This window comes from Priapulus caudatus, unplaced genomic scaffold, assembly GCF_000485595.1.
Source record: "Priapulus caudatus unplaced genomic scaffold, Priapulus_caudatus-5.0.1 Scaffold124, whole genome shotgun sequence".
Classification (NCBI taxonomy): Eukaryota; Metazoa; Priapulida; class Priapulimorpha; order Priapulimorphida; family Priapulidae; genus Priapulus; species Priapulus caudatus.
Genome location: NW_014577185.1, coordinates 397,564 through 412,682, shown reverse-complemented (window position 1 = coordinate 412,682; position 15,119 = coordinate 397,564). Strand labels below are relative to the sequence as shown.

Sequence of the window (15,119 nt, the reverse complement as noted above, 5' to 3'; positions counted from 1 at the left end):
TGAAATCCTCCACCCCCCTACGAGTACCAGTGAGATCTGCCACCCCCCTACAAGCTACCTGCCTACCATGTGAGAAATTCCTGCCACCCCTCTACGAACTACACATGAGAAATCCTGCACCCTACGGAAACACCAGTGAGAAAATTCCTGACCCCGACCCCCTACGAGCTACCAGTAGAGACCTGCCACACCCCCTTACGACGCTACCAGTGAGAAATCCTGCCACCCCCCTACGAGCTACAGTGAGAAATCCTGATACGACCCCCTACAGCTACCGTGGAAATCTCTTGCCACCCCCCCCTCGAGCTACAGTGAGAATCCTGCCACCCCCTACGAGCTAACCAGTGAGAAATTCTGCCACCCCCTACAGACTACCAGTGAGAAATCCTGACACCCCCCTACGAAGCTACCAGTGAGAATTCCTGCCACCCCCCTTCGAGCTACCAGTGGAAGAAATCTGACACCCCCCTTACGAGCTTACCAGTGAGAATCCTGACACCCCCCTACTCGATGCTACCAGTGAGGAAATCCTGCCCACCCCCCTACGAGGCTTACCAGTGGAGAAATCTGCCCACCCCCTTACGAGCCTACCAGTGAGAAATCCTGCCACGCCCCGCCTACAAGTACCAAGCGTGAGAAATCCTGCCACCCCCCTACGAGCTACCAGTGAGAAATCCTGCCACCCCCTACAAACTACCAGTGAGAAATCCTGCCACCCCCCTACGAGCTACCAGTGAGAAATCCTGCCACCCCCTACAAACTACCAGTGAGAAATCCTGCCACCCCCCTACGAGCTACCAGTGAGAAATCCTGCCACCCCCCTACACGGGAACTACTGAAAAATACTGCCACCTCCTATGAAATTCCATCCTCACATTCAAGCGGTTTTGACAAGCTGAATTGCCTGAATAATGATGAAGTTTCAGCCTTCCTGTAAGCTCCCTCATGCCGGGGGTTTACACTGAGGTGTAAGCCACCTGGGAAGGGGAAAACAGAGGAGAGGGGGGACTAACAATAGTTTTACCCTCCCTGTAAGCTTCCCCCACCTAGAATTTTGCAATGTTCAAGAGTAGACTAACTGAATGCCACGCTTTGCTTAAATTCACTATTCAGTGTGTTAAATGTATATAAATAAATTTAATGGCACTTAACCAATACCCTTCTTTAAATCGCGTTCGCTTCGCAATTTTACCGTTTTAACCTCGAGTATTCACACGCACAAACACAAATACCCACAAGATGCATGCACGCAAACACACATATATGCACACGATACATGCACACACGCAGGCATGCATGTACGCACACCCACACACAAGTATGTAGATGTATGTTTATATATGTAACTAGCATAATTTCCCAATTATTGCTGATGGACATACCATTTGTAGAAGATGGGGAGCAGCAGTACTCTGAGCAGCCCGCGTTTGGCAATGACTGGCCAGCCATGCTTGGGCTTTGTCTTTGGAAAACTCGAGCCTGTGGTGTACGCAGCAATGCAAAAGTTACACTCAGCTCCTACTACGCAGCACTTGAGAGCAAACCTAAACATTGATGATAGCAGACTACTACTTATTTGCAATTTTGCAAACATTTTGTGTATGAACAGACAGTCCCAAACGTGTCCTGTACGATGGCAGGTACTTGGCAATACAAATCTAATTGCCAAAATTAAAACTGCTAAAAAATTAAATGTTGTATCAATCTATACATTGAACGGTGAAAATCAAACACACACATGCCAGCTGTGGTCATATATGCTTATACACTAGTTTATGATGCACTAGAACAAATCTATCATGCTTGACATATGCTACTATACCTCTGACAAGATCTACATCAATGAGTTCTGTCTTTATCCTTCCAGACTTCTTTGTAATGTATCTCAGCCCCTAAAACAAAAATCATACATTGATTTTGGATACAAGAACGTCTCATGAAATGGGATGACCACCATCTCAGTTAAATGTGCAAGTCAAAGTTAAGTAAAAGAGTAAGACTAAAGGTGCAATTAATAAAGGTGACAGCTATGTAGCCTAATTCAAACATTACCTGTATGTGTTGTTCTTATTGCATTGTGTGCAAATGAGATTATGCCTTATGTAGTTACTCAGAAATACAATGCGATTAATGATAAATACCCACAATCAATTAGTTTCCAGTGGCAAAAAATATATACTAATGGCACATATGCAAGAATATTTTACAATCTAACATAAGCACATGCACACATTAGTTATCAATTTATTTTTGTAAACAGGACAAGGTAATTGTTAACAAGTTGATTCGGTTTGTTATACAGGAATAAACTACAATTATAAATAATGTGAGTAACTGATATATGAGAAAATTATTTTTTGATTATTTTTTAATTTAAACAAGGACTAATTTTTGAATAAGATTGATATCACCAGCCGTAAAATTTAAAACAGGTTTGCAGTGTTTCACAAACCAGTAAACCTGTACATACCATGGAAACGTTTTCCTCCACATTTGCCTCCCATTGCTGTTTGTCATACAAAGCAATCTGGAAAGTATGAAAACTAGACAATAAGTTTGAATATATCATAACTCTACAATAGCCAGTCACTGTGTAAATAATAGGTAATTGACCGCTTAGGTTTAGGTAATATGACAAAAATGTACAGCAGAATAATATTCTAAACATGTCAATGTAGTCTGGTGGCAACAACATTGTTCCTTGTGAAATTTCGCCTGCATTTCCATTATTCCGCTAATTACCTCCAGCTAGATCTACAGGTACAATTGTGTCAAGAGTAAAGATAATCAATAATCCCATTTAGTGCCACAGCATGCCCCACACGACCATCATTAATGCATCTGCCCCAATATGGCAACCAAGCTGGCAGGGGCACGTGCAAGATGCAAGGTTCAGTGGAAAAAAAATCAATCGATGTTTCTGGATTGATGTGTGCAGAGCATGGCAAATGTAAGGCTCTGCATCTCCCAGTCTGTAATCACATCCGGCAGCAAGGCATGCCTGACTACGGTCTGTAATTACTAGCAAGGAACCTTCAGTGCCCTTTGACATTTACACCGTAAAACTGAACAAGCGCAGCACGTGTACACTCGTATTGTTATTAAGCCACGTTGAAGCCCTTCCACGGCAGGCGTTTTATATGGATGAGAATTTACTCAGAACGAACCTACTGGGATGTGCTCGACTTAGATTAGCTAGCTAGTTATTACTGCTAATACAGGGCTATGAGGGTTTCAGCTAATAATGAAAATATTTAGCCAAATTCATGCTTTCCCATTTGCCAAACAAAATGTGACATTTATTTAAATTAATTGTATTTCAATCAACATTTGAAAGCCGTGTTAACAACAATAGCACAATGGTTAGAAAATCGTATTTACATCATTATCTCCGCCCACGAAGTGGAGGAGGTTATGTGATCGCTCTCGTGTAGTGTGTTAGTGTGTTCGCCTGTTGCGCGATCGATATTAGCGCGTCGAGTCAGCAGCAGGCCAGTCAGTCAGCAGCAGCCAGCAGCGAGCGTGTACATGTGAGCAAGCAGCAGCAACGAGCGGCTGCTACGAGCTATGTCGCTGGCGGAGGTATGCACTCTCCGCGAGTGCCCTCTGTCTAGTTAATAGTGTGCTTATTCAAGTTTCATATTATGAAGCCCAAGGAGAGAAGGTTATTGAGCACACTATTTATTTTACATACATATCGCACATGTATTTTGTATTAATACTAATATAGTGTTACTGATGACTGTTTTTGATACAAAACACATCTACTTATTAACATATCTTAAAGCTCTGTGCTCCTTTGTTTGACATTTAAGACCGTCTTCAAAATTAAAATCACGTCTGTCCCCACCATTAACAGAAATCGTCATAATAAGAGTGCTGAGATGGCGGACTGTCATGCTGTTGCGCAAGGCTGTCTTTGTCAAATTCATGACACTAAAACCTCGTTTACAATCAACAGATGACATAGGTAACGACAGCAGAAATTACGTACCCGATGCTTCGGGTTAGCAAGTAGCGATCTCGTGTAGAATTCGAGTGACATATGAATTTGCTTTTAGCGGTCGCTAGTGGGTAGAATTTGAGTTCAGCCTGAATGGCCTAATTAGCTTTAGCTTTATGGTGAATATATGACAATATTTTTTTGCAAAATTAAACTTTAATTAGGATTTGGCGAATTAGCGAACAACAGCTTAAACCCTGGGCTATAATTTCCCGAGTTTATGAACTAATAACATCTTACTTCATTACATAATACACATAATCACATTTTCATAAGATCAATATTTCATGAAACAATAAATGTGCAACAAATACCTGACGAATTCCTACATATTTGAACAAGACATGTCTGTACTAGTGCAGTACATACGATTGTCAGAATCCTACAATGTTATACAGATGCTGTGTAAGGTCATTTCGTCTGAATGTGTGTGTGCATATGCACTGTTTGGTTCTTCCTGTAATTTACCTTTTCCTGGTACCACGACAGCATGCACCCAAACATTGTTCAGTAATGTTTGTCCAGTCGTCTGATGCAAGTAAAGCGCTGACATACGTGTAGAGTAAACGTCCGATTACTTTGCTATCATCCGACTTCCATATTAATCTTGAGCCTGCAAATAGAAAAATATCATTATACTGATGAACTTTGAACCAAACACACACAAATAATCATGCATCAAATATTTTTAATATGAGTAAAAGTACATCTGAATTTTGTCTAGAGCTGCGTCACCGCACACGTTATCACCAACTGTCCTCGACTGTCTGGTTAGTCTGTCGGAATATAAGTCTGTTGGAATATAAGTCTATACCATTTATCCCACCTGACAAACAGGTTTGGATATCCTCCAGACATGCGACGGAGACAATTTAACGTGACGACAAAATTCAGATAACAGCGATTGGCTTGCAGGTGGTGCCAACTGTATTCGAACAACATGTACCTGCACATACAGCTAATGGACAGAGCATATCGATCTCCACTTACATACTCCCTGCAGCTATACACATGTGTGAGAAAAATTCATGTATCCTGGCTAAGCTTTTATGCTATTTTTAACAGAACACATCATGGAATTTCCAAAAGTGGTTTCGCATATATATGTTTGCTCTTAAAATCTAATGCAGTCATGTGCATTTTTTTAAATAAAGTACAAATAATTTTGCATATATTTTATATTTATACACCCACGTTTAGTTTCTGGCACCCTTTATATATGGCTAGCATTACTCTAGGTCAAACGTCATGTCTTTAAACAGTTTGTTTACGTGAAAAACATTTATAGTAAAGCCTGTGTTATGACTTATGAGTCATCTCTACAGAAAGAACCCCTGTGTATAAAGAACACTTGACATTTCCCTGAGTAACAGTAATACAGTAAAACCACCTCCACGAGCCAGCTACCTGTCTAGATAATAGATACTTTTAGCATTCCTACCGAGTGACCCTTATAATAGTTATATACACTTTTTAATGCGTGTTACTAATGCCAATCAACTATGGTAGTTTGTTAGTACATACATTATAATAGACATAATAATTATTAAATTTTAATTTTGTCTGTAGTTAGTTAAATCATTCACTATCCTAACAGCAGCAAATCTGTAAATCAAAAATCATGAAACTTCAGCAAACATGAACATCTAGATAGATTTTTAAAACAAATATTATCAGGAGTCTATCAATAGAATCAAGTTTTATTTTGTGGTTTATTTTCATGAGCTTGCCAAAATTAATTGTATACCAGCGCTCATCATAATTTACCAGCCCTCACAAATTTAGTTTGTAAAGTCAATGTCATGCTTCACACTTGCATTCTCGATTTCAAATTTATAAATTGTTGATAAAGTATGGCGTGATATCCTTCAGGTAAAACAGTAATTTAGGCTATTTGCTCATTAATGCTATAAATAATGAAAGTGTCAATGACACTGTAGCTCACCACGAAATGACACAAATGAGTGAGTGAGAAGAAGTCAGTTTTAATTGAGCAACCATCGACGTACATTATAGAAACGAAGAGTATATATGGGAGAACTCTCATTATATACTCTTGATAATTATGTGTAATTTTTTATGTGAAAATAAATGTTTGAGATGTGAAAGTCTGAGATGTGGGCGAGTGATGGCGTTACACCTAAATGATCGCCATTTAACGTTTTTATAATATTCAGATTTAGGCACTGCCTAAAAGCGGAGCTCCCGATAAAATGAGGATACGCTTATTCCATGTAGCTGCTATATACCACGTGACAATGGTGTTTCCCTGCCCATAGCACAACTTTTGTGAAAGGTTAATTGGTTGCATGGAAGTGTTTACTTCGTATGAGTTTTTCTAGGCGGTAGCACATGGTTGCCATCTGTATATCGCAATAATAATTTATAAACCAAAATGAATCACAATGTGTGACGGTAGATGGCGCTATACCCGCTTTGATGTTTCTCAGCGATGGCGTTCGAAATAAATAGGTTATGCTGCGTTCCGACATGTTTTGTAAAACTTTACTCTAATATAGACGTTTTATCGGCAGGGTGGAGAGGAAATACCAGTTTTGCATTAAAGATATTGTCAATGAAATCTTGTAAAACGAACCAGACGAGTGTGACACCACAGACTGTTATCTGCGTGTCTATATCATATGCTATATAATTGCCAAAACCTACCTAATTTGCATAATTTTTTTTAAATATCAAAACCCCTAGCCCTTATTCATTCACATACCAAAAATGAGCAAAATCCGCTGAACCTGAACTGACTAATGGCAATTCCTATTTTTGCCAAAAAATTGCCGTGGCTCGAAAGTACGTCGACTGGCGTGCTCCAAAATAGGATGTTCAAACCTCTCCCATAGCAGTAACAACTATACCCAATTTCAAACATGTGGGTCAAACGGTTCCTGAGTTATCGTTGACCGTAGCCAAATGTTGACGGAAAGACGGACGGACGGACGTACGACGACCCATGGCAATAGCTCAGCTTGACGATGTCAAGGTGAGCTAAAAATGTAGGTACTCGCTAACACAGCTGAAACCGGCCCTCCAAATAATTTGCCGGCATATGCCGGCAACCCAATGCTAATTTCGTGCCCTGGATTCACACAAAATAGCTTCTATGATCAAACGGGGCTACAAATGTGTAGAAAGAAATGGGATTTGAACTTAAAAGTTTTCTAGATACCTAAACCTTAACGCTGTGGCTATATGCCCGGCAGCCGGCACCCTAATCGTAACCCTCCCGTTTACTTGAGAAATCACCGAAAATTAAAAACTGCCGGTCATTTAGGAAATCGAAGACCGTGCCCGGCAGCCGTCGGATATTTTCTAAGTGGCGATTGCGAGGTCGTTCGCTCAGTGATCCGAAGCTAGGAGAATTGGGCTAGTTCAAATATACAGCTCTAACGAAAATCGCTTGACATTTCTAAACAAATGTAGAATACTTTGGATCACGTAGTACACTGTTTTCTTGAGAAATCACCAAAAATTAAAAACTGCCGGGCATTTAGGAAATCTAAGACCGTGCCCGGCTGCCGGGCATATAGCCACTTCGAAACCTTAAATATGGGTATGAACGTAATGTTAATGACGTCATGAATAATATACTAGCCAATCAAATGCAGTGTAAGGTAAAATAGCAGAAATGGATACTCTGCCATATACGGTTAAGTTATCCCTCTCTCTCACGTACACACACACACACTCGGCAATCAGCAGAGCGTCCCGTTGCGCAATCATGCGTGTACGTGTCGCAAGATCACTGTGTGAGATGGATGTCCGGACGCTTAGCCTAGCAGCTACTCGTCCGAAACCGGTCGCGTAGCCACGGCCTTAATATTACGCTGTGGCTATATGCCCGGCAGCCGGGCACGGTCTTCGTTTTCCTAAATGCCCGGCAGTTCTTAACCCTAACTCTAACCCTAACTCTAAACCTAACAAAAACCCTAACTCTAGCCCTAAACCTAACCCTAACCCTAACCCTAATCCTAACTCTAACCCTAACCCTTGTTTACTTGAGATAACGCTAAAAATTAAAAACTGCCGGGCATTTAGGAAATCGAAGACCGTGCCCGGCAGCCGTCAGATATACGCCGGCTGCCGGGCATATAGCCACTGTGTTAATATTATGTGATCCAGACTGCCAGAGGCTATTCTGGACACAGTGCAAGAGCCGGAAGAGGTAGATTTAGAGCCATGTCCATGTCGGCTCATATGAACATCGAGATCCGATTAAGCGACTCTCGTGCTCTCATACATACCTACTTAAGCCTACTAATTTAGTAAGTTACGATCAATCCCACTAAATTATTATTAATAAAGATTAAAGTCATTGAATAACCATCTACCGTGGTACCGGTACCGGTACTTGACGAAAATAATGCTGCCAATGACAATGTTGATTAATGGATCATAAGTGCTGACCACAATTCGTTTTCGCAAATGCATGACATGTGAAAAAATGTGCAAATGTGGACAGCTCTTATAATATCTTTCACACTGTTTTGGTGAGGCAAAAAAAAAGGTAAAATAAGTAGGCCTATTTGTCACTCATTGACATCACTCCTCAGTCTGGTGGTATTGGTTCAATGATATTAACAACTAACGACAACACCCCCGTAACTAATCACACACACCGTCACGCGTGCGAAATAGACAAGTTAGAATATAGTTAGGTAGCAACGAATCTTACCTGTGCTCTAAACTAATTCGATTTCAGTACTCGAAAAGTACGGCGAATGGAGATCAATCAGCGGTAGATTGATAGCAGCGCCGCCTGGCGCCTGCGCGTAAACAAGCCACGTGATCACGTGCGGCGATGCGATACGTTAGAGGTCTCATTGATTGACAGCATAGAGCAACGCCTACTGGTATAAAGCATAGCATTGGCACCGAAATTGTATTTTTGGTTGCCGGTTTGTTCGGGTTTAAGGTTCTCAGTTGTCTGTCGTCAGTGAATACGATTAAAAAGTTTTCAATCCAATAATCTTGGAAGAGTTTCAACACCATGTGGAGAAGTGCTGGAGCTGGTGTAGCAGGAGTTTCTATAATATCTGCTGGGTTGTGTGCCTTCAACAGCCTGCGGCATTCTAATAGTGACACTTCCGTGACCTCTGCATCATCATCATGGTCACTTCGTGGAGATTGCGGAAACAGATTTGGTAGCTGGGCCACAGTAAAAGCTGCACCATGTAAATGACACATTTTATCTTCATAGTATTAGTCATTTATATGGTATAAATGTGTGTCCATGGCACAGGACGAGATTACTTGCCGAGATTATTTGTACTGCACAGTGACAGTGCACGTGCAGTCGGTTGTGACCCGTTGTAACTTGTAGTTTTTCGACTTTTTTTGTTGAGTCATTTTTAGCCTAAGACTAGGTCACAGTAGGTGTAGCAAATAGCATCACACATTCACTATGTAGTCCTACAGCATGGTATTGTTTTTATTGTAAATCAAAATATGAGTACCGTGATATCGAGAACACACGTTGGCGTTCCACCATAGGCACACATAGCATCACATAGCACGCTGCACAGTATTATTGAGTACCACTATTGGTTAAATGGGTTTTGTAACCCCCGATAATTAAAAAAAGAAAATTCATGAAATCTACGAGCTGCTTTTTGGGTTCAATGGATATAAGCACTGTCCACAATTCATTTTCGCAATGTGCCACATGTGCAAGTGTGGACAGCTCTTATATCCTTGGGCCGCTTTTTGTCCTAATACTAATAGTCGGTGATATTGTGTCATTATTGACAAAAAATACACTGGCAGGTTTGTTTTTTCCATAAACTTGTGTACTTTAAATGATAATTACATCTCTTCATAGCCATTGCAATTTGCAATCAAAGCGGTCAAAACCGTCTCTGACATGCTATGTGTTGGTTAAAAGTAGAAATTATAAGAATTGCAGATAGACTTGGAGTGATAACCAAAGAAAGAGTTTGTAATCAATGTAATATTTTTAACATACATACTACTTCTGCTTATTTTGCTTTTTGGCCGTCTCTGTACGTGAGGCCAAAACAAAATATAGGTGTGGTTATCGTTTCCCGACCGACTCTATTTATTCCCAGCGACCCTAAAAATTTTATTGTCAATTTTCTTTAAAGTAAAAAAAAAATGTAAAACATTGAAAAAAAATATTTAAAAAAATGAATTGGACAGTTCCTGCTTCAAAAGGCACAACGCACATCCTTCGGACATGGTTCGTAAATAAAATGTTTCAATAAAATAAAATGTTTTCCCTACCTACCTACCCTATTTTTTTCCGGCATGAAACGGTAACCACGCCTATATTTAGTTTTGGCCTAACAATTGTGTACACGATCATAGAAAGTAAAAAAGTGATAATTCACACCATCTTATATGTTTGGATCCTTCCCATTGATGCAGGCGTAAAACGATAGTTATTATATAAAATAAGTGCCTTGTTTCATTGACTTCCCAGCTGCTTCTACACAAGCGGCGACTTCCACGGAGGGATTACGATTACACAATGTCCAGCTCTTTGCGCGGCACGGAGCAAGAACACCACTTGCAATATCTCCACCATTCACAGAGGTATAACGCAGCAACAATAGTCAGCTGCGTGTTGTAGGATATGTGCCATCATTCAGCGTTCTGCCCAGGATTTTTTAGTGCCGGGCGCATCCAGTAGGCCGTAGGCGCGAAGCCAATCTAGAGGGGTCCGGGGGCATGCCCCCCCTGAAAATTTTTGATTTTTGATAGTCTGAAACTCAATTTCCTGCATTCTGAGCAATAAAAAGCCCATATATCAGACTTTTTTTTTTATATATATCAAAAATTAGTGCCAGGCGGAGATATATAGTGCCGGGCGGCAACGCGAGTGCCGGGCACACCGCACCGCCGCCACCGTGGCGCAGAACCCTGATCATTGTGTGGGAACAACCTAGGGTCGACTGTAGCTCTAGTACTATAGCCCGCGGATCGCCTGCGCAGGGCTATAGGCACATTCTGCCATAGATGTAATCTAAGCAAATGCGTCCAACTGATGTGACCAAAATTTATCCCCAAAACGTAAAATGATCGGGCTTTTTAACACTTATCTATCAACATGGACATCTCACCTATCTTTTTGAACACTTCCACAACTTTACACCAGGTATTTATGCTGAAACTATTCCTCAAAGTCTTAGCACTGAAGAGTCACGCGTGCACACATAAGGCAGAGCAACGCATTTGAAAACAAAACACCAGTAGTGCTAAGACTTGAGGAATAACAGCATAAATACCTGTGTGTAAAGTTGTCGGAAGTGTTCAAAAAGATAGGTGAGATGTCCATGTTGATAGATAAAGCTGTTAAAAAGCGCCGATCATTTTACGTTTTGGGGATGAAATTTTTTTGGTCACATCAGTTGGACCATTTGCCTTAGATTACCATCTATGGCAGAATGTGCTATAGCCCTGCGGCAGCGATCCGCGGGCTATAGTCTAGAGCTAGGGTCGATGATGCAACTAAAATTGATGAATTGCATCATGAATTTGTAAAGTTACAATTGGAGTCGTCTCCACAGGGGAAGAATGGAGTAGGGAAGCTGAGATGAAAGGCTTAAAATTGAAACTTCAACAGATTCTTAATAGAACCGGTTGCAATCTTCAATTAGCAACGTATTTCTGCTATTTGCGCAGTAAATTTGTCTTGTGTTTAATTGTGGCATTTTAGTATGTGTGAATAAGGAAGAACTAGATGATCTTCCGAAAACAATGATTCCCGTGCCTACTTGTCAGCAACAGAAGGCTGGCCCAAGACCAAAATCAGACACGAAGATGTCTTCAAGACGGAACAATTCAAGGTATTTGCAATTAAGTAAGCTACAGTGATTTATGTCTGAAACTATACTACTAAATTATGACATTCCTTTTGGCCTACATTAAAATAGTTTACTGTTGCTCAAAGCAGTGGATCCTAATCCTTGGGCTATAACCTGGCTAGATAACCTCAATTACACTGCCAAATTATTTCTACAAAATGGAAACAACTGAAAGTCCAATCGGATTATGCATTGTTATTGCAACGTGTTTATCGCTGTATTATGGACTATATCATGATACGTATCAATAATTATCATATATTGTAGCCTAACTATCGTGATAGATATAGTGTCGCGGATTAGACATGTCATTGCATTCCTAGAAATATAGTTGCCTATTTCGTAATTGAAGACCACTATTTAGGGCTATTAATATGCCAGAATGGTCGTCATTGGATCATGCTCCTTGCCACCAACCCGGCAGCTCACATTTTTTTCACAAATGAACTGGTTTATTGCCAAACCAAGGCATCAGTGCCCAGCCTAACCCCATGACCGGAATTTGTGGCTCAAATGCCAAAAAAAACATCTTGGCTTAGACAGAAATAGATGCAATAAGGCAGCTACTACTGCTTCATGCACAGTTTGATGTAATGTTGGTGATGTAGTTGAAGTGATGCAGGGCGGATCCAGGATTTTGAAAAGGGTGTGTCAAGAGAAATAAAGGGTACTTTTTTCCTGCCTTACTTTTGCTCGGCAAAAAGATGCCGAAGGCCACTTTAGGGGGGGGGGGACCTCCCCCAATATTTTTTTTTAAAAAATTGGTGCATTCTGAGAGCATCTGAGCAGTAATTTTGATGTCTAGAATGCAAAATTTATCAGATCCGGTCCCCCGGATGCCTGCGCGATCCCTCTTGCCAATTTTCTAGGTTTTTATAACGAACTTACATATATATATATATAAGTAAATCTTTATCAGAAAACTAGCCCTAAAGGGCCGGACACGCCAGGCGATGCCATCGGCCGTGAAATCGCCTGGTGTGTCCACTCAATCGCTCGCCGATGGCATCGCACAGATCAAAACGTTTTATATTATCGCCCGATGCCATCGGCGATGGCATCGCCTGGTGTCGTCCACGACTGCCCGATTGCATCGGGCGATTTTACAATTTCATCGCCAATCAGAGTTCATCAGCCAAGCGCACTGCGCGGCGCAAGAATCGCGGCGATGCCATCGCCGATTGAAATCGCCTGGTGTGTCCACGACTGCGCGTTGCCATCGGGCGATGCATCGCCCGATGCGATGCCATCGGCGATGGCGTCGGGCGATGCGCATCGCCTGGCGGCGACCGTGTGTCCGGCCTTAACAAGATTTTTTTATGGAGGACAATATAAGAGAAGTGGTGCATGTGTGCGCGATCTGCGCGCGCGTGCGTGCGTGGCGTGCGTGTGTATGCTTTTTTCCCTTTTTTGTGGGTAAAGAAGGGTCCGGACCCCCTCGACCCCACCTCTGCGATCCGCCCCTATGATGATGGTGCATTAGTGATGATGATGATGAGTGATGATGCATTGTAGGTTGCCAGCGAAGGAAATTATTGAGAAAAATGATGATGATTATGATGTAGCATGATTGATGTGATGGTATGATGGTGATGATAAATGGCAGGCGCGTCAAGTTTCCTATTTTTTCCTATTTTCTGGGCAATTCCTATTTTCTCTATTTTCTGGACAAATTCCTATTTTTTCATATTTTTGAGGGCTTTTCATTTTTCTGAATCCAGAATTGTACTGTATCTTTCTCAGAATGCAGGAATTTACATTTCAGTGACCCAATTTTTCAAAAATTTCCTGGGGGAGGACTCCCAGACCCCCACCCCTTACTTAAATTAACGTAATATACTCTTTTACTATCACAGATTTTATTTCAGTAAAGTTGTTTCTCAGTTGGATGTGGTATGTGTATCCAGAGGGGGGTCCAGGCGGTTCCGGCCCCCCCTTTTTTACCCCCAAAAAAGGAAAACACATAAAAGATCATGTTCTGCTTAAAAATTTGGAATTCCACTCTTGCGTTCTAGACATCAAAATTACTGCTCAGATGCTCTCAGATGCACCAATTTTTAAATTTTTCTTGGGCGGAGGCTCCCCCTAAAACCCCCTCTAAGTGGCAACGTGCCTTAGACACGTCCATAAGCTGCCTTCGGCACTTTTTTATTAAAAGTGCCCTTTATTTCTTACTGGACCCCCCCTTTTTCAAAAAGCCAGATCTGCCCATGTATACATGTACATCATACTATTTTGGAGTAGTCTACATGTATGGGTGCTTATGCATGTATAAACTGCTTATCAATATTTAACATGCATTTCTCATTAAAACCTCAAAATATTGTTCGCATTGTGATGTAACTCCAAATATGTATATTAATAAAACCCATTTGTGGTGGATCGGGATGGCAGTAGAGTGTTGGATTGCCATCTAACGCAACAAATATTCCTATTTTCTCACCAAAATTTTCTATTTTCCTCCTATTTTTGCACATCTTAAATTCCTATTCTTTCCTATTTTTTGAGCGATCACTTGTCACTTGACGCCCTGTAATGGTAACTTGCTGCTAATAGCATTCAATAAGCCATCAATAGCATTCCAATAGAAAGACAATTGCTGTTTGCATTTTATAACTTCTCCTTGTTTTCTTAGGTGGTGCTTACATTGGGCCAGCTGACTAAACTGGTCGTCAGTCAAGGTTACACACTTGCGCCAAAGCTTCGAAAACGATACGTAGAGGAAGTTACCGTTTTTGATTCCACATATGAACCTTGGAGAGCATCTAGTAAGCACTTGTGGAGTGTACGTGTGCAATTTTTATCGAAATGTAAGGAAATGTCTGGCCCCCGTACTCTTCTCTCTCTCTGCTCGTCTTGCTTTCCTTCCTACGCACCCTCTCTCCGTCCCCTCAATCTTTTGTCTCCATCTACTCATCCTTTCACCTTCTTTTCCAGTACAAAACTCTGTGTATTTTACCAGTCTCTGTTTGGTGAATTTAAAATTAGAGCAAGCCAGTTTGTACATAAATTATCAGGGCTAATTTGGATAGACACATGTATGTACTAGTATAGAATTCTTCCATATTAAGTTCAGCTTTCGATTTCCAGTGCCAGATCAAGTAATCTCAACAAACGCCTATTCTCTAAAGATGTGTTTTTGCTGACTAGCGTGGATACCCACTGTGAGAAATTACTGGTAAAACGGCTTGGTTATATTGATAAAAAAATAAATAGAATTCCAACATTTTTTCTGCAGATGTAAAGTGTTTAGACGCATGTTCATTAAAGGGAAAATC

At 41.0% G+C, this 15,119-nt stretch overlaps 2 protein-coding genes across 2 annotated transcripts in view; one reads left to right on the top strand and one right to left on the bottom strand.

Annotated features, from left to right (window-relative positions):
• The window catches only part of LOC106805705 (putative homeodomain transcription factor 2), a gene marked incomplete in the record, with an annotated part of 13,783 nt that extends 5,038 nt beyond the window's left edge, over positions 1-8,745 (bottom strand). The window contains 5 exon segments of the mRNA XM_014807407.1: positions 1,383-1,479; positions 1,823-1,892; positions 2,471-2,527; positions 4,472-4,616; positions 8,691-8,745. Coding sequence (XP_014662893.1) covers positions 1,383-1,479; positions 1,823-1,892; positions 2,471-2,527; positions 4,472-4,507 — 260 coding nt within the window.
• A 150-nt stretch (positions 8,746-8,895) lies between these two features.
• Positions 8,896-15,119, top strand: part of LOC106805707 (lysophosphatidic acid phosphatase type 6-like) — a 15,065-nt gene continuing 8,841 nt past the window's right edge. Inside the window, exons 1-2 of the mRNA XM_014807409.1 lie at positions 8,896-9,189; positions 10,458-10,570. Coding sequence (XP_014662895.1) covers positions 9,006-9,189; positions 10,458-10,570 — 297 coding nt within the window. The 5' untranslated portion in view covers positions 8,896-9,005. The remainder of the gene's footprint in view (positions 9,190-10,457; positions 10,571-15,119) is intronic.